This window comes from Barbatula barbatula, assembly GCF_947034865.1.
Source record: "Barbatula barbatula genome assembly, chromosome: 19".
NCBI classification, from domain to species: domain Eukaryota; kingdom Metazoa; phylum Chordata; class Actinopteri; order Cypriniformes; family Nemacheilidae; genus Barbatula; species Barbatula barbatula.
The window spans coordinates 4,074,424-4,092,230 of record NC_136782.1 but is presented as its reverse complement, the minus strand read 5'-3'; the positions used below and the strand labels follow the sequence as shown (position 1 = coordinate 4,092,230).

At 41.1% G+C, this 17,807-nt stretch overlaps 3 protein-coding genes across 5 annotated transcripts; 2 read left to right on the top strand and 1 right to left on the bottom strand.

Moving 5' to 3' along the window:
- Positions 1 to 3,172: 3,172 nt before the first annotated feature.
- Positions 3,173 to 9,260, bottom strand: LOC306908345 (nucleotidyltransferase MB21D2). The gene is made up of 3 exons (XM_079481130.1): positions 9,101 to 9,260; positions 8,473 to 8,844; positions 3,173 to 5,958 (listed from the first exon to the last, which is right to left on the bottom strand). The coding sequence occupies exons 2-3, from the start codon at positions 8,705 to 8,707 to the stop codon at positions 4,694 to 4,696; spliced, it is 1,500 nt and encodes a 499-aa protein (XP_079337256.1). The 5' UTR covers positions 8,708 to 8,844; positions 9,101 to 9,260; the 3' UTR covers positions 3,173 to 4,693.
- Positions 8,715 to 12,237, top strand: parlb (presenilin associated, rhomboid-like b). Its single transcript, XM_079481131.1, has 11 exons — positions 8,715 to 9,003; positions 9,247 to 9,407; positions 9,908 to 10,094; positions 10,208 to 10,348; positions 10,519 to 10,567; positions 10,661 to 10,756; positions 10,888 to 11,037; positions 11,229 to 11,299; positions 11,379 to 11,480; positions 11,554 to 11,651; positions 11,726 to 12,237. Exons 2-11 carry the CDS (start codon positions 9,334 to 9,336, stop codon positions 11,838 to 11,840), a joined length of 1,083 nt encoding a protein of 360 aa, XP_079337257.1. The 5' UTR covers positions 8,715 to 9,003; positions 9,247 to 9,333; the 3' UTR covers positions 11,841 to 12,237.
- Positions 12,238 to 13,210: 973 nt separating this feature from the next.
- cldn15lb (claudin 15-like b) lies at positions 13,211 to 17,746 on the top strand. Of its 3 annotated transcripts, none has more exons than XM_079482084.1 (6): positions 13,211 to 13,367; positions 14,753 to 14,951; positions 16,382 to 16,546; positions 16,736 to 16,817; positions 16,977 to 17,090; positions 17,174 to 17,746. In XM_079482084.1, exons 2-6 carry the CDS (start codon positions 14,756 to 14,758, stop codon positions 17,262 to 17,264), a joined length of 648 nt encoding a protein of 215 aa, XP_079338210.1. In that variant the 5' UTR covers positions 13,211 to 13,367; positions 14,753 to 14,755; the 3' UTR covers positions 17,265 to 17,746. The 3 variants fall into 3 exon arrangements, with proteins under 3 accessions (XP_079338210.1, XP_079338208.1, XP_079338209.1); XM_079482082.1 differs by having other exon boundaries at positions 13,217 to 13,367; positions 14,692 to 14,951; XM_079482083.1 differs by having other exon boundaries at positions 13,291 to 13,367; positions 14,692 to 15,862.
- The last annotated feature ends 61 nt before the right edge of the window (positions 17,747 to 17,807 follow it).

Sequence of the window (17,807 nt, the reverse complement as noted above, 5' to 3'; positions counted from 1 at the left end):
ACCAAGTCCGTTCCATTTTAGGATGGCCACTGAGCAAACGGACAGTGAAATACCTAGTGGGGCCTCTTCATCTGCAAACGGGGAATGTCACGATCTACTGGTCCTGGAGCAGCCAACCACGGCCATCATCCTGAGTAACCCATGGCTCATAAACCACTATCCGGAAATATGCTGGAAAACCAGTGAAATTCTCAACTGGGCTGAGGATTGTTTTCCAAATGCTTCCCGAACCTGGCAACTCTTCTACCCAAATCATCCACTCCAGTCAATCTCGGCGCCACCACCATCGAAAGTCCCCCAGAGAACTAATTTGCCAAAGTTCCCAAGGAATATACCCAGTTCCAAGATGTATTCTCTCCTGCCCGGGTGACCCAATTACCACCCCACCGACCATGGGACTGTGCCATAGAACTAAAGGAGGGCGAGCCAGTGCCCCAGGGAAGAATCTACTTATTATCTTTACACAAACAGAAGGCCATGTAGGAGTACATATCTGAAGCTCTCAAGCAAGAGTACATCCGTCTGGACGGGGGTTTACAGCTTTGTATTGAACGTGGAAGATGGCACCATGTACTTCGTAAGGTATATACTGGACTTTCTTCGCCGCGGGGGCCATCTGGAGTAGCTGTTCGACTGGGAAGGATATGGCTAGGAGAAACGCTCCTGGGTTCAATCGGGATGACTTCCTTGACCCAGAGCTCCTCACCACCTTTCACCTGGACCAAGCCAGCCCCATGGAGCAAGGGGCAGGCCACCGCGTCAACTGAGGTTGCAGCCCTCAAGAGCAGACCCTGGAGGGGGAAACTGTCACAGAGACACCAGGCTCTCTCACACCAATCCTCCATCCCTCCCATGCTCAACAGAATTCGAATCATCATCACCTGCACCAGGTCTTCCGAGTGTTTCCAAGTCTTCCGAGTGTTTCCAAGTCTTCCGAGTGTTTCCCAATCTTCCGAGTGTTTCCTAGTCTTCCGAGTGTTTCCAAGTGTTTCCTAGTGTTTCCAAGTTCGCAAAGCCTTACCTGCCATCCAAGTCTTCCAAGTTCTCTACAGCATCCACTTACCTGCACATCCACGGATTCCTCTGTCAGCCATCCACGATCGCCTAGACCGAAAGGACAATTTTATACATCTGATTCTCGATTCCGTTCACATTCTATGCATATACTCACCTGTTGAATTAATTATTGAATAAACTCCTGTATGAAGTTGCACCATCTTGTTCTGTTACACTGACTTTCATCTGAGGTGAACGTGTTCAAACCACTAACTACCAAACAACGATTCTCTTTCTTACACACCAAACACAATAGCAGACCAGTCGCAGGTGTGCAGACAGGTTAGATGTCAGGAAGCAAAAATAACCTGGCACGGACTACAAAAGCTCACACACACATAAACTCACGCTGGATTATTTTGGTATTCAGCTGTTTAAGCAAAATTCACAAGTGAAGTGAAAAGACTATCGGACTACACCCTTACCTCAAGTCAGCATTTAACAACATGCAGGCCTCAGCATTTACACACACAATACATACAGCTTATCCCTTTTCCTAAGCAATACTTTAGAATGCATTCTTTTGTTTTGTTACGCATTTCTCAGCATTTACCTTAAACACACACGCACACCTACAAACTCTTTCGGCACATTTGCTGATTAGAGCAGCTGTCCTGAAACCAATTAGAAGCAGAGCAAAGCTCCTGACCATAAAACATCATCCATCTCTCTGTCTTACAGTCTCTGTGCTTTTCATACAGCAGGGAAAGTAAACATATAGCTGACAGGACTATAAGACGTGATGATGCTCGGTAACTGCAAAAGTTAAAGCTTGAATAAAAGGGACAGTTCACCAAAAAAAGGTCAATTCTGTCATCATTTACTGGCCCTCGGATTGTATAAATGTATTTGTTCTGCTAAACACAAAGTAAGATATTTGGAAGAATGTCAGTAAGCAAACCGATCTCATCCCCCATTGACTATAGTATTTATTTTCCCTACTATGGCAGTAAATGGGGGGTTAGATCTCTTTGGTAAAAAACAGGTTTGGAACAAGCTGAGGTTGAGTAAATGATGACAGAATATTATTTTTTGTGAACTATCCCTTTAACAACATTTCCAAACTTTTAACTGTGCTGTCACTTCTCATGTTCATGACAGCAAGACAAACTTTATTAAAAACTTGGTATTCCTGTTTATAGGCTGTAAACAGTATCAGCAATAGTTGTTTTGTTTGACAAAATTGCACAGTGAGTCGAAAATATGATTCTTGCGGAAAAGTTCAACACAGAATTAAGAGACATTTAGTCAAATGTACCTATATATTGCAATGGTCTGGCAGTGAAAGATTATTTAGTAGAGGTGAGTGAAACAACAAAAGGTTTCATGTGAACCTCATCTGAATTACAAACAGCTCCAGATCTTGATCACCTCCGACATCACACCATCCGAAATTCAATCCCAGGAGAACCTGGTCACGACAGAAATCTCTAGAGCTTGCTGCCAACTGTCATGAGAACCGGACACTTGCAGTTTGCTTGTAAGTCAGCCAATTAAATCTCTCTCATCCTTTTCAGCCCATCACAGTTCACCAAGTTGCATGTTTAATGTGTTTTTCCCACACCACCAGTACCATCCAACTAAATCATTGCAAAACCAATGAATGTGTTCCAAGAAGGCTTTTCCATTACTTAGACCCCTTTACCTGAAGCAAAACCAGAACATGGATTAAAACAATATAGTTGTGTCTGGACAGTCTGGGTCATGAAAAAAAATTTCAAGTTTCACACTTCACCTTTAATGCAGCAAGAGGTATACCCAAAAGTTATTTTTCATGCTTACTTTGATTTTGTGTAACAAAATGTCTTCATGAGGCCATTAAAGGTGATTGGGTTCTCCCAAAAATGCCAATTATTTGATCAATTGACTGCACAACATTGGTAACTAAACAACACTGAACCCCATTGATTTCTGTAAACACAAATCCACTATGACATTTCTCGAAATATCTTCTTCCACAGAAGAAAGAGTCCGATACAGGTTTCGAATAACATGATGGTAAATAAATGACGACAGAATTTTATTTTTGGGTGATCTGTCCCTTTAAGAAAGAGAAGAAACTCTCAGATTAGCACATTGTGTAGCTTTACGAGAGCGAGGAAATCGTACAAATCTTAAATTTTGTGAATTTTTTATTTATCAAACACATGTTTAAAATGCAATGCAACACTTATCTGCAGCACGTACGTTATCTTGCTGACATGTTTATCAAGCATACGCAGTAAACAGAGAACACATTTTATACCGCTAACATGTACATACAATTCTCATATGAACAGTTATACACAGCATCAGCCTGGAAACGCCCAAATAACTTCAGTTTCTGACACGCCCTGATTCAAAGAAAAAGAGAAAGTCCTTTCTCTAATCGGAATAAAAACACCCCATTGGTTGATTTCAGTGATAAGGCATTACCATTGGTCCCTGTAGAGCTTAAAAGATTCTCGTTTGGTCAGTTCGATCTGTCACTCCTCCCATTTGCACATGTCATTAAATAGAGGAGTACACATCACGCGATTGGTCGATGCTGATAATCGGTGGACTGGTCAAAAAGAGTAGTCAGGGTTACTTACAGCAGTATGCACACAGTTACACGCACGTCTAAATAATCAAAGTACTCCTTTAAAATAATTAGCAAAAGTAAAAATGAATAAATGCAACAATCAATTTTAGCAGCAAATACGTAAAATCACAAGAAATAAAGTGTTTGATTTTCTCACAATTGAGTTGGAGAAACAGAGTGAATACGGTTTAAAGACTTTAACAATTACGCTGAACTTTTTCTTTTGCATTTGGTCAAAAATTATAGATAGGCACACATTTACAATTTCTGATTCTCATTACTGGAACCAAATCTCATTCTCAACACCAAAACAAAAGCTTTTAAACAAATTTAGTATTTAGTCACTAATATTTATGCTCCCTTAAATTTAAAAGTATGTTCTAATTTGCATTACAAGTCATTTTAACTTGCTATTTGCCAGTTTAATTTTTACATTACATTCATCAGAACAAGTCATAAGCGATTTAACCTTATTTTTATATATTTTGTTCAAATGATTAAGACTCAAAGGCAATTTGATTACAATGTACTGACGTTAATGCACGATAACAAGAAAAAATTATCTGAGCACATTAATGATAATTGGTGGAAGAAATGTGACAGTGAACAACACAAATAATGGCAATGCAAAAAAGGGCTTCAAATCAAACCGTAAATTTTTGTCTTTGAGGCTGACATGTTTTCAGGACATGTACATGACTTGTATCTCATCTAATGTCACATGTTTACATATGTGTAGAGTATCTGTGTGTGCACACTGAAAAAAAGTTTGTGTAAAATAGTGTTTTTACAGTGCGTTACATCATGATTCCACAAGTAAAGCGACAGTGTATAAACACATTTTGTCTAATTGCACTTCTGAGCGGATATACGTGTTTCCTGTTTCCACATGAACCACAAATCTTCCTTCCCGTAAATCTCTATCAGTCTTTCTCACAGAAATGCAAACATAACTTCACCTTGCAGCAATGAATCAGGATCATGTCTATTTCTAACATCATAAACACACACTAGCATCAACCTCGTGTCCGAAATCCATCTGGGACCAGAAAGATTTCCAAGGAAAGCGTGGCTTCAGAAGAATTTGTCATCGATGCGAAAGTGAGGTCGCGTGACGTCATCCGGATTGATAAAAACTGAGATGGACTTCCCAGGATTCTCTGTGACAAGCTGCTGTAGTTTCTTGGCTAGCCGGTCGTCTGGTTGCTGGTCTGCGCCGGGGTCAGACAGCGGAGAGGGCAGGTTAGAACTTGCTCCGCGCCACTGCAGCTCGAGAGTGAGGCGGGACGCAGCCTTGGCGTGCTCAATGGCGCTCCGCAAGTGTTCGGCGGGGTCGGTGCGCACGGACGACAGCTTGCGCGCATGCAGCACGGCCGTGTCATCGCTCAGATGTTCAAACATGTTGTATTGTGGGATGAAGTAATTGGGGCAGGTTTTACTCACCAAGCAGTGCTGCAAGTCGTCGATCAAACCAAGCAGGAAGTGAGCGGCATAGTCTTCCTGTGCCAGGTATGTTTGCGGCAGGCGGTCGCAGGCCCATAGCATCAGGGAGCGCAGGTGGTACGGGCTGATGGCTTTGGGACGAGACAGTAGCTTAATAATCAGAGCTTTGCAGGCCTGGTACGCCTGCATCAGACTGTGAGAAATGCATTTTTTAAGCTGCACCTCACTGCGAGCGAACGACAGGCGCCACTCGTTTTCCTTCTGGCCCGTAGAGGAGCACGCAGGAAGCAAATAAAACCCGCTGATCACCTCCTCCTCTGTGATCTTCCCGTCCCAGAAATGATTCTCCATCAGCCAACTCTGAGCCACTGCAGGCCAACCTTTGAACGACACCACTGGCACCACATCATACAACATCCGACTGCCTCCGACGCCCAAAATAATAGAAATGACCGTTCCGTTGCGCTCCACCTTCTCGACCCGAGGGACCCCACGCTGCGGTTTCTTTTGGATTTCGGCGAGGACCATGCTGATGGACTCGTAGAACCAGCTGGCCACCAGTGTGGGCGAGAAGAAGTAGTTGGTGGGGCCGTTGAGGTGGTCGACCAAGGTGCAACAATCCTTCCATTTGCTGATGGTTCCCTCGTCGAACAAGCGCAAGCTGAGCCATGAGTGACAGAGTGCAGAGTGACGCATGTCAAGCGTCACCGGTTGGTTGCGGTCGTGAAGTTTCAACGCGGGCACCAGCAGAGTGAAGTCCATGTCGTAATCCGCCCCCCGCGCGTACACGGTCAACTCGTCCAGGTCCATGTCCACAACTCCCTCTCGCACCCCACCCGACAACAGCAGGTACTCGTTGGCAACCGGAAGTTTTTGGTCCAGCTTCTGCACCATGCCTGAAACAGGAAATTACATCACGTCAATCACTGAGGCACAACAGGGTTGATCGGTGACTTATTTCTAGTGTGCTCAAAATATGTCTACCAACGGAAAATAGCCTTAACTAGCATATGACTTTCTATGACTTTCTTTCGTCGCAGAACACAAAAGCTTTTTTGAAGAATGTTGAAAACCGAACAGCAGTGGCACCCATTGACTTCTATTGTTTAGACACAAAGTCTTAACTAGCATTACATTTGTAAGAGAACATTTGTAGTAATAGACATATAAACATTGTACGCTTTACTTTTATGCCAAAAATCATTAGAATATAAAGTAAAGATCATAATCCATGAATATATTCTGTAAATTACCCACAATAAATATATAAAAACTTTATTTTGTGTGAGTGGATGAGCACCATCACGAACAAAAATTGCCGGAAACACACCTACAAACTTTACACTCGCTGCTGCCCGATCTTTTGGGAATTACCCACTCAAGTTTGGTATCTACGTAAAACTTAGAATGTCAGTTTTCGGGTTCATCTATTCTCCATAGCATGATTACAGCGTTATAAACCAATAGAAAGCATTAAAACAAACATGTTTCTTCTTAGCAACGGCGTGCTACAGCGCGTCTGATTAACAACCTTAAAGTCCATTTTCTCAGTTTTGATTTTCTTGCACCCTCAGATTTCAGAGTATTAAATAGTAATATCTTGGCCAAATATACTGGACCTTTAAGCGGTGCCTTAAAGTAATAGTTCACCCAAAAATAATAATTCTGTCATCATTAACTCGCCCCTAGTCATTTCGAACCTGTATGACTGACTTTCTTCCGCAGAATACAAACTTTTTTTGAAGAATGTTGAAAACCGAATAGCAGTGGCACCCATTGACTTCTATTGTTTGGACACAAAATCAATGCAAGTGAATGGCTGCCATCGCTATTCGGTCAACAACACTTTTCAAAATATCTTCTTTTGTGTTCTGCGGAAGGAAGAAAGTCCTACAGGTTTGAATAATGTTTGACAAGAATGTGAGCAAATGATGACGGAATGAAAGAAACAGATGAATAGGATGAAAACAGGTTAGTGTAAAATCTTCACAAGTTCGCAACGGCTCTCGGCACAACCATAATAATACAGTGGTGTCCACACAAACACAGTGAACATTCTAGGTCAGAGGCTTGTAGAAACAGACACATGAAGAAAATAATCCCTATTGTCACATGACATCACAGCAGAAATAAACCTGTACATGTACCAGCAAGAGACTGGGGAGTAATTAAAACCGCAGGCGGCCCCAGAAGACAAAACTCTAGAGGCAGAAGCACAAAAACAACTCAGCCTGCTCTAGTGAAGCCACACTTTCAACATTCAACAACAATAAACCCCAATCTGCCTATACGAAACTGAAACTAGCCATTTGTAATCTTTTTGGTTGAGCAGGAAGAAATTGGTTTAATTTGGGACACGATGCACAAAAAATCTGGTGATTCCATTTGCAGCTGACTAAGGTTGACAATCGCACATTTTTGGGCATGTACTTGGCTACACAGCTGACTAAACACACACTGTATGATAGTGTGTGTGAGACTCCGAAGAGACAGAGCACAGACGGACAGAAGCTCAGCTCTGCCTCACTGTCTCGCCCGGGGCGAGAGTACGCCAGCTCTTCCTGAACTCATGCGTTTTGATGTCTCTCCTCTGCACAACTCCTCCTGTTCACTCCAACTCACAATGAGATGGATCCGTTTACTGTCTCTACCAGCTTCTCTCCAAACTCTGTGTGTTTGTGTATGATGCTGTCTGTTCTCTTCTCCCCTAGCTTCAGTCCTATTCCATCCACGCTTATTGTTAGGAAAATGTTAAAAGACTATTTGTAAAAATATAATAATTGTAAATGGATAGTTCACCCAAAAATAGAATGTCTTTCTCTCTTCCACAGAACACAAAGGGAGATATTTTCAAGAATGTTGGTAAACAAACAACGGAGGTACCATTGACTTCTATTGTATATACTATATAGGTATGTTTCTCACAAATAGCCATTAAAGGGATAGATCTACAAAAAAGAACAATTCTGTCCCATTTATTCACCCTCTGGTCAGTCAAAGCTGAGTGACGGCTAGTTAATGATTGAAGATTTTTCATTTTGGGGTGAACTGTCTATTTAAATGGTTTTAGAAGACTTAGAATGAAGTCAAAGAGACCAGTTTTGACGCACCTCTACTTTCACTGGGATTTCATTATGGCCAAAAGCAGTTTGAAAAACTGAACGAACCTAAATGTTGAAAGAGTGACTTAATAATGACAGAATTGACATGTTTAAGCAATCCTGACAGTCTATATAAACAAACACAGAACAACGTGAGTTTAGGGCGTTGAAGCTGCATGCACAACATCACCTACACTGCTCAAGGCTGTAAAGCGCCAAACCTGCAACACTTTCATTTCCAGGTGCATAAAACGCACGGCATGCACCGGTCTTTACATTGCATCAGCGCGTGCATGTGTGTTTTCTTACCAAGCATCGAGAAGATGAAATCTTTGGCCGTGTGGATCTCCAGCGCGCGCTGGTCGTCATACTCCCGCTGCTCGTGCTTCGTGAACTCCGCGATCAGTCGGTTCAGATCCTCGATTCTGGTACCGGACCTGAAGTCCAGCTCGGGGTGGTGCGGGACGTGTTTGGTGCTGTTCGGAGTGGCGGTGGGGCTGCTGCCAGCGGAACCCGCCCGGCTGGAGAGCGCAGGCGCCGCCATGTTCGCGAGGAGACGGTGGAACCGGAGCACCGGAGCGCACGCGCCGTGTGGGGCTGGGCGGAGGGCTCGACTGCTGCACTCGCACAGGGATTTCCTGACGAAGTGCCTATTGCGCGTCAAAAGTACACGGTTGCGAACTGCAAAAAATGACGAACGAATACATGTCTTGAAAATCTACCAACAAACACAAAATGCAAATACTTGACTAAAAAGTACACGCGAGATATGAGCGAAGCGTTGAGTCAAAGCCCGGAAAACATACGAAAGAATCAACAACATAAATCAATTATAAAACTGTAAGTGTTAGGTTTGTTTACTGCGAGAGTTTTGGTTTTCTCAGCATTTTGCATATTCAAATAAAACACGGATGTCCTGTAGTTTGCCAAATCAAACCTTGACGATGTAGTGTTTTGTCTATTTTGTAACACACACTTCATATTTTGGAATAGAATCGACCCCCGTGGCGTCATTGAAAGCAAATATTATAAAAATGTGCCCCGGGACGTCACTTTTGACTTTTTTGTCCATCGCTTTGTCAGTCCTCCTCCAGCAGAGGTCCCTGTGGGCGGAGTCTGTTGCGGAAATGGAAGTAGCGGACGCACGTGATCGTCGCTGGGGTCGCAGTGATGATGGCGTTGAGGGGCGCAGTGTTCAGATTGGCATCTGAAGACGTTTTGAAAACACAAAACCTGACGAACAGGTAAATAAACATCGTGTGTTTTCTGGACATCTCTAATCTTTCTGCCCGGTCCGCTGACATGAAGATTTACGAGTTTAATCAGCTCGTGAACTGTTTGTTTTGACCTAGAAGCTTCATTTTAAGTAATACTGCGCTATTTAATGCTACTGTGTGTTATAATAAACATCTTTATTACAGCAGCTAACAACATTGCAGTTGTTGTGGATTATTTTTGTGTTTGAAATACAGGTTGCGTGTTTGTCACTCTTTTCTATGACATAACAAGAAGACTATGTGGGTGGAAGGATAGTATTATTAATATCATGACAGTCTCGAATAAATAATATTTCTCCGTTTAATTTATTGAAATATTACATTTAAATGCCTTGCTGTTGTTTTCTCTTTACATTTAAAGTCATTGTTTTATTGTAGGAAGTTTAAAGCTGTCCATGTAACCTGGTTGAAAAGCACAACGAGTAGAGTATATATTTTATTCTGTGTCGTTCTTGGGGTCCATGTAGATTCACCCTCAACACCCAGCAGAGGTGTGGCTTTCGCAAGGTAGCGAAGAAGGGTGTTGCAGAAGAAGCCGAGCAAAATGAAATCATTCTCAAGAAGACCGTTGAGCCCCTGCCGGACCCACCAGCTCCACAACGCTCCAGCAGATCATTTGGCAGGCTGGTCAAACCGTTTGTCTTCACCGTAGGGGTAGGTATACTTTCAAACACGAAAATGTTCTATAGTTATAATAAAAAGGAGGGTTGGGGAATGTTTGCTTATTCTTCAAGCACCGGTGTAAGAAGGTAATAACGCCAGCTTAGTTTACAGGTTGTTCGTTCGGAGGTGCTGCGATATGGCAGTACGAAGGTTTGAAATCTCGTGTCCATAATTACTTCAACGAGGTCAAAACGGACTGGCTGGAGAAGATACGGCCACAGAAACAGGGAGATTTACGCAAACAGGTGTGTGTTTATCATGTATAAAGGTTTAAATTAGATTCATTGCCTAGTATGCTCACACACACAGATGATTTGGCTCGGTGGCCAGTGCAGATGCTTCTTTCAAAATCTCTTCTGTTGTGCGATACTGACCCACTCTAATGCAAATTGTGTTGTTCTCTGGTGGTCTTAAGGTAAACCAGTGGTGGAACAATTTAAGTGAAGGACAGAAAACCGTCACAGGTCAGTATGAACTACACAAACATCTTGAAATTCACAAACGTAGCTGGTATACACAGACAAATCTCTCTCTGTCTGCCTCTCTCCATCTCACAGGCATTATTGCAGCTAATGCTTTGGTGTTTTGTTGTTGGAGGATTCCATCCCTGCAGCGTTCCATGCTCAAGTACTTCACATCTAACCCCTCTTCCAGTGAGTGTTTATCTTTCCTAATATGTTGATTTTGGACTTCAGTTTCATTTTAGTAGGGTTAAACTGTAGGTAATGGTTTGTGTTTTGTTGTATAGTCTGAATTGTGAATCTTCATTTTGATCTGGTTTCAGAGGCGCTGTGTTGGCCCATGCTGCTGTCCACATTCAGTCATTATTCTCTCTTTCACATGGCCACAAACATGTACGTGTTGTGGAGTTTCTCTTCAAGCATCGTCAACATGATGGGCAAAGAACAGTTCATGGCTCTTTACCTGTCTGCAGGTGTGTGTGTGTGTGTGTGTGTGTGTGTGTGTGTGTGTGTGTGTGTGTGTGTGTGCGTGCGCGTGTGTGTGTGCGCGTGTGTGTGTGAGGAAGTTAGTATCTGGCATCCTGATAACAGAAAATCTATTCCTTTTTTCAATTTCCTACTTTCTATAAACGTAATGCATTGTGTGTCAATGTTTTGTGTTCAGGTGTGATTTCAACATTTTTCAGTTATGTGTGTAAAACAGCGACGGGCCGGTTGGGTCCATCACTGGGGGCGGTGAGTGTTTCTCTAAATGATTGTTAGGTATTAAGGGGCATTTGCATAAAAGTTGTAAAAAAATGTGTGTGTGTGTCAGTCAGGGGCCATCATGGCCGTTCTAGCAGCTGTGTGCACCAAAATGCCCGAAGCCAAATTGGCCATCATCTTCCTCCCCATGTACACCTTTACTGCTGGAAACGTAAGTGTGTGTGTGCAAGAGTGTCTGTGGTTGTGAGATCATTTTTTTCAACCTGATCTTCTCTTGCCAACAGGCTCTTAAGGCCATTGTTGCCTTGGATACGGCAGGCTTGATTCTGGGATGGCGTTTTTTTGATCATGCTGCTCATTTAGGAGGGGCGTTGTTTGGCATGTGAGTCTCACACCGATGCAATATGTGAAATTTACATTAAACTTGTGTTTTAATCTCACTCTTTTTTTTTCTAGTTGGTATATAATGTATGGCCATGAGCTTATTTGGAAGAACAGAGAGCCTCTGGTGAAGATGTGGCATGACTTCAGAACAAGAGGTCCTGGCGCTGGTGGTAGCGGCACAATTTAGAGCATTGCATTATGGATAGAGACCCATAAAGGAGGAAGAGAGGATTTTTGAGAAATGGACACACACAAATGTTCATAGTCCACATGTTGTCTTGTCATATTCAGTTGAGTGTGAGGAGTTGTTTGTCGGAGCAAAGTCCTCTTTCGGTTGTCACAGTGGTTAACAGTAGTGTAACTGTGATGTCACTTTGCCCTGCCCCTGAATTTAGAATTGAATCCCAGTACTTGGCGGAAGGCAAATGTAGTGAGGGGCGGAGCTTCATCACAACATTCACTACACGGCCACAAACAAGGCGACTATTGACATCGTGTACAGACAAAGAAATGTTTAAAGTAGTCTGTAACTTTCATTTTGAAAAATAAATGCTTATTTAAACATCAGTTTTCACAGCATTGTCAGAAGTCAGTGTTTTTATTAGTGTGTTTGATCTGTTCTCCATCATCAGAAGAGTTTTGTTTATTTTCTGGAGTTTCATCGGCTAACATGAGACTTTGACCTCAGTTAGATGTGAATGATTCGCCAGGATTTTTTATAACACACATATGCGCTATACATCACCTCATTAAACACACTCGCACACACAGGGTAGAACGTGTTTCAGTGTTGTTTTCTGGGAAGGATCAAAGTTCAATAGCAGTTGTGGTGTCATAACTGAACAATGTGTTTTAACTTCCTCTTGTTTCTATGACGTAATGTTTTCCTGTTTCCCCACCTTTCTCCGATACTGTGAGTATTCTGGCCTCTCCTCCACCCCTGAATCACATGGTTTTGTGGTCCTGTGTTATCCAGGTTATACCTCAACCCAAAAGGAGTCATTTGTTAATGTTTTGGCCAAAAATATACATCATTAGGATCACTCTTTATTCATATTTTTCCACAATTTAGAATAATATTAAACCCATAAAAACCATGAAATAACACAAACATAGCTGTGTGAATTATGTTGTTACTGAAAGTATAAAAAAAATGAACTTTGTGTTAGATTTTGGCATCTTTAAAGTAGCCACAAGTGACCATAATCGTACACTTTGCATTTTATCATCCAGCTTCTTGAGGTCTCGACCTAGGAAGATTTTATATACTACTGAAGGACTTTCCATGCTGACCTCTTACTGACTGCTTTTTATTTACAAATCACAAATATATTTTTAATCAAACTAAAGTAAATGAATATGTTGGGTTTATTTTGTATTGAAGGTTTAGAGTCAGAACATGCACTAAATTGCATCGTAATCCGTTGTGTGAAGGATATTTGATATATTTAATGAGTTCATGTTGTGATGTGTGAAACTGACAAATGACCCTGAATCCAGAGAGGATCAAAGAACCGATGGAGATCCCCCCTTCCCAGGCCCTTTTTAAGGGTTATTGACCTAAAGCCAATATTAACACAGTGAATCCTGTGCCCCATCATTGCGTCCTACATATAGACAAAAACCCATTTCACATTACATTAAGACCAGATCCACACAACAAGAAAAAAGATTTGGTATTATCCGCTCACATCTTCCGTCAGGAGCCAAAGAGGTATGTGAAAAGTTTTAATGTCTGGTAAAATTTCTTTCAGGTTGCATTAAACATTTATAAGATTCTTCTTTTGACAAGTAATATAAAACCGAATAACTTAGGGAACAGTGGAACTTTGGCATGTATATATTAATAAAATAAGATCATTTATTTCTTATTTTTATTACTTATTTTTTTATCATCGAATTGGTTCTTTGAAAAAGCAGTCACATGTTGATGTCCAAAGTACGTTTCTTTCCAGAAACATTTTTGCTCATTTTTAACGTACATAAAAATACAATGAATTTTGTGACTCAAAAGACCAGAATTAGAGAGATCATCTTGTGTTGTGTATCTTGTTGTTTTGAATTTTTTGTTTATCCCAATAAAATTTTATCGCTATGCGATTATGATTTAATGTCATGCGAATCTTTTAGGAGGTAAACTCATTTATCCACCTTTAACAGAAATCTAGAACACATGTCTTTTTGACCATTTTTAATAATCGGATATTTCACAAAAAAGGAATAGGTTTGCCAAACAGCTGAAATGGGAATCCCAAGATTGTGTCACACATTTGAATCATCATCAACACTTTAAAGTTTAGAACATTTTACAATTTTAACACGGTCGTGGATGATAAAGGTTTTTGTAATGTTTTCTTCAAACATCTCTTCACGCTTAAAAAAATTGAAAGGTTTTAGCTTGACGTTATGGTTCTTTGGAAAACAGTTGTTTTCTTACAAACTAATACATTAATGCACTTAAAGGGATAGTTCACCCAAAAAAATTTGTCTTGAATTGCTCACCTACGAGTTGTTCCAATCCTGTAGAAATGTGTTTGTTTGGTTGAACACAGAGAAAGATATTTGGACGAATGCTTGTAACTAAACACTTATTCGACCCCGTTGACTATCTTTAGTAGGAAAAATGACAATGGCAGTCCATAGTGCCCCAGAACAGTTTGCTGTCCTACATTATTCAATAGAACAAAACAAACACAAAGTAATTTTTCCTATGGTTGTCAATGAGGTTTTGTTACAAGCATTCCTTCAAATATCTTTCTTTGTGTTCATCAGAACAAAGACATTTATACAGATTCGGAACAACTCGAAGGTGAGTAAATGATGACAGAATTTTCATTTTTGTGTGAACTATCCCTTTAAGAACCAACAATGTACTGAAACATCTAGGACTTATTGAATGTCCAACTCTAGAACTCTATACAACTAATGTTAGTTAGAAAGCAGAAGGTTCTTTGAACTTAGGAAACCCTGAAGAGTGTGTTCTTTTATTCAATTGGATGTATTATTTAGCTGTTGGTTTGTTTCTGTGAATGATTCAGTCTAAGGTTCTTCCTCACGGGTGATATCGTGTGTGTGGTAATGGCGTCGATGGTGGTTCAGGTGATGGGTTTGTTCCTGGGTGTCATCGGCTGGTGTTTAGAGTCCAGCAGCACAAACTCGGCTGTGTGGAGGACACGCAGTAACGCAGACGCTGTGATGACCAGCAGTTCCAGTTATGAAGGACTTTGGCTCTCGTGTGCCACCAACTCAATGGGAGCCATTCAATGCCAGAGATACAAGACTGTGCTGGGCCTTCCAGGTGAGACAAAAATGTATGTTTCATACATATCACACCGGTAAAGATTTCACAACTGACTGAAAGGAAGGACAGTAGGTTTGACAAGGCCACATTCTTTATCCCGTACGTTGGTTCATCAATTAAACCAGAGTTGCTCGATACTTAGACAAAATTAGGTTATAGTGGCCATAAAAACTCATAAAGTTCCAGAGAGATCAAACACACACACACACTCACACAGAAATATAACATAAGATGTCTCACAGATAGACTTGAACTTTAGCTAAATGGAGTCCTTTTGGCTTAAATTGGCTTAAACGTTTTAAGAACGTTTAGCAAGCCATATACAGTAATAATGATAAAATATCTTTTAATGTTACTGCAAGAACATTTGTGATAACTTTAAAGAGACCTCTGTTACCTGTTTTACACTTTATTCAGGAGATGTTTGTGTTTGATTATCTCCTGCCTGCTCTTAAAGGCAGAGGGTCTTATAGTTTTTAGGGTCAAGGACAAACAGATCTTTTATAAATCACACGATGCTTCCTATTTTTGTTTCCTTTGTTAAGACATTGCGTTGTGATGCTGTAGGAAGGACGTGGGTTTATGGTTTTATAACACTCGGTCTAAAGTTCACAGCATAAAATGAGCACACAGAACACACACCCTGGTCATTTTTCTGGGACCGTGTGTGTTGTGGATTTAATCGTCGATCATGTCGAGTGGGGCTGAGCTGGTGGGGTTTCTGATGTGTGTGGGGGGCTGGCTGCTCACAGCTGTGTCGCTGGCGAACGATTATTGGCGTTTGTCATCCGTCTCGGGCAGCGTGATCATATCTGTTCGGCAGTATCAGAACCTGTGGCAGTCGTGTGCCGAGGGCAGCACTGGGGTCTCCAACTGCAGAACGTTTCAGTCTTTACTGGCGCTGGATGGTAACACACACCATACACACTAAAAGAAATCAACAGAAAAACATGAAATCTGTTTTGCTTAAGAATATGCAGTATGGGGAAATAATGTTAAAATGCATTCCTCTTCTTTAAGAGAAATATTTAGCGTTTAGGGGATAATTTGACCTAAATAATTTGACCATATTACCATCAAAAGCATACAATAACACCATGGTATTTACGTCATATAGGGGTGTCACAATATACCGGCATTGACGATAACCACATCGTTTATTGTTAAAAAACACAATTATCAAAATTGTGTCAATTCTACACTTATCGTAATATTGTAAACTATTCCGCACGCATTAAATATTTTGCTATAACAGTTACAATGGTCACACACCCTCTTCTCTGTCTTGATACACTTTTATTTGAATTCCGATTCATTGACCAAATAACAGACAAAACCGATGGCATCCTGTATTTCTTTTAATAAACGTTTTTGATAGTTGAGTATCATTGTTAACGGGTGTTTTTTGCTGTGTGTGTGTTTTGTAGGATACATTCAGGCGTGTCGGGCTCTGATGATAGTCGCTCTCATTCTGGGTTTGTTGTCCATCATGCTCGCTTTACTGGGACTGAAGTGCACTAAACTTGGCAGCAAGTCCGAGAGCACTAAAGGCAAAATGGCTCTTACCGCAGGAGTGCTGTTTATCCTCTCCGGTCAGTGTGAAGTCACAAACACACGATGCCTTCAGTTCCCCAACCTGAGCTTTAGGTTTCCTGAAACACTTCTTGAGTGTTTGTCTAAGGGCTTTGTGTGATGCTATATATATATATATATATATATATCCCACAAACGGAGTATAGCTCATTGATATGTGTGTGTTCTCTCCCTGCTGTGTCGGTCAGGTGTGTGTGTTCTCGTGGCAGTATCGTGGTACGCAGCTCGAGTCGTTCAGGAATTTAATGATCCTTTTTATGGAGGCACAAAGTGAGTGAAAAAGGCGATATAAAGGATTTCACATTCACACAATTATAAAAACACAAGTTTGTGACACAATATGTCCAAGTCATAGAAAATCTACAATATAGAAGCGCTATATGATACGGCATATTAATTCTCTCTCTCTCTCTCAACGTGTGTTTGCAGGTTTGAGCTGGGCACTGGGCTGTATCTGGGCTGGGCGGCAGCAGCGCTGGTGATGTTGGGTGGTAGTTTTCTCTGCACCGCTTGTAAGTCGAATCCTGCGCCTGCACAAACACGGTGAGTCTCATTCTGATAGAAACAGACAAACATGTGTGAGAATCTATATACATAATAATTCAAACAATAATTCTCTGTCTCAGGGGTTACAGTTATAACTACACATCACAGCCGCAGAAGATCTACAGAACAGAAGCGCCGTCAGATTACAGCAGTTCCAAAGCTTACGTCTAACTGTGTCTTTTATTCTTTCATAATTTTGTGTTATTACAGGCCAAGCATTGAAGGGTTTTATCTGTTTGCTTATTATTTTGTGTTATCGTGGGGCTTTTACGTGGGGATGTGACCTTGTTATGATGTGCATGAGATGATCATGTGTTCTCCAAAGGTCTAGATCAGGTTGTATCTCAGAAACACATGTATCACTCATTGAACAAGAATACTACTAGTCAAACGAACAACTACTAGTCAAAAGTTGTAATGTTGATGTTAATATCAAATTCTTTCTGTCCCACTTGTGTCTGTAACCAAACAAATCTGCTCAGCTTGTAATATGTGTGTGCCGTTGGAGTGTATTTTTGGCCCAGTATTTTTTAATACTCAAATTTGTATGAATTGTCTTAGTATGTTGTATAAATGTTACATTGACACTTGTTTTTCAACCTTGAGTTTTAAAAATCTTGTCCAATTGTAGAAATTAAATGAAGCCATTTCTATTCGCTGTTTAATAGTGCCGTTTATAGGAATAAAACAATCATACGTTAAAGTCAAATCTCA

Coding starts and splice junctions, on each gene's coding strand:
- LOC306908345 (XM_079481130.1), bottom strand. CDS start 8,707: ATGGCGGCGCCTGCGCTCTCCAGCCGGGCGGGTTCCGCTGGCAGCAGC. Junction 5,959..8,472: donor TTTCATCTTCTCGATGCTTG/GTAAGAAAACAC, acceptor TTCCTGTTTCAG/GCATGGTGCAGAAGCTGGAC.
- parlb (XM_079481131.1), top strand. CDS start 9,334: ATGATGGCGTTGAGGGGCGCAGTGTTCAGATTGGCATCTGAAGACGTT. Junction 11,038..11,228: donor GGCTCTTTACCTGTCTGCAG/GTGTGTGTGTGT, acceptor TTTTGTGTTCAG/GTGTGATTTCAACATTTTTC. Junction 11,481..11,553: donor ACACCTTTACTGCTGGAAAC/GTAAGTGTGTGT, acceptor TCTTGCCAACAG/GCTCTTAAGGCCATTGTTGC.
- cldn15lb (XM_079482082.1), top strand. CDS start 14,732: ATGGCGTCGATGGTGGTTCAGGTGATGGGTTTGTTCCTGGGTGTCATC. Junction 14,952..16,381: donor GACTGTGCTGGGCCTTCCAG/GTGAGACAAAAA, acceptor TGTGTTTTGTAG/GATACATTCAGGCGTGTCGG. Junction 16,547..16,735: donor AGTGCTGTTTATCCTCTCCG/GTCAGTGTGAAG, acceptor TGTGTCGGTCAG/GTGTGTGTGTTCTCGTGGCA.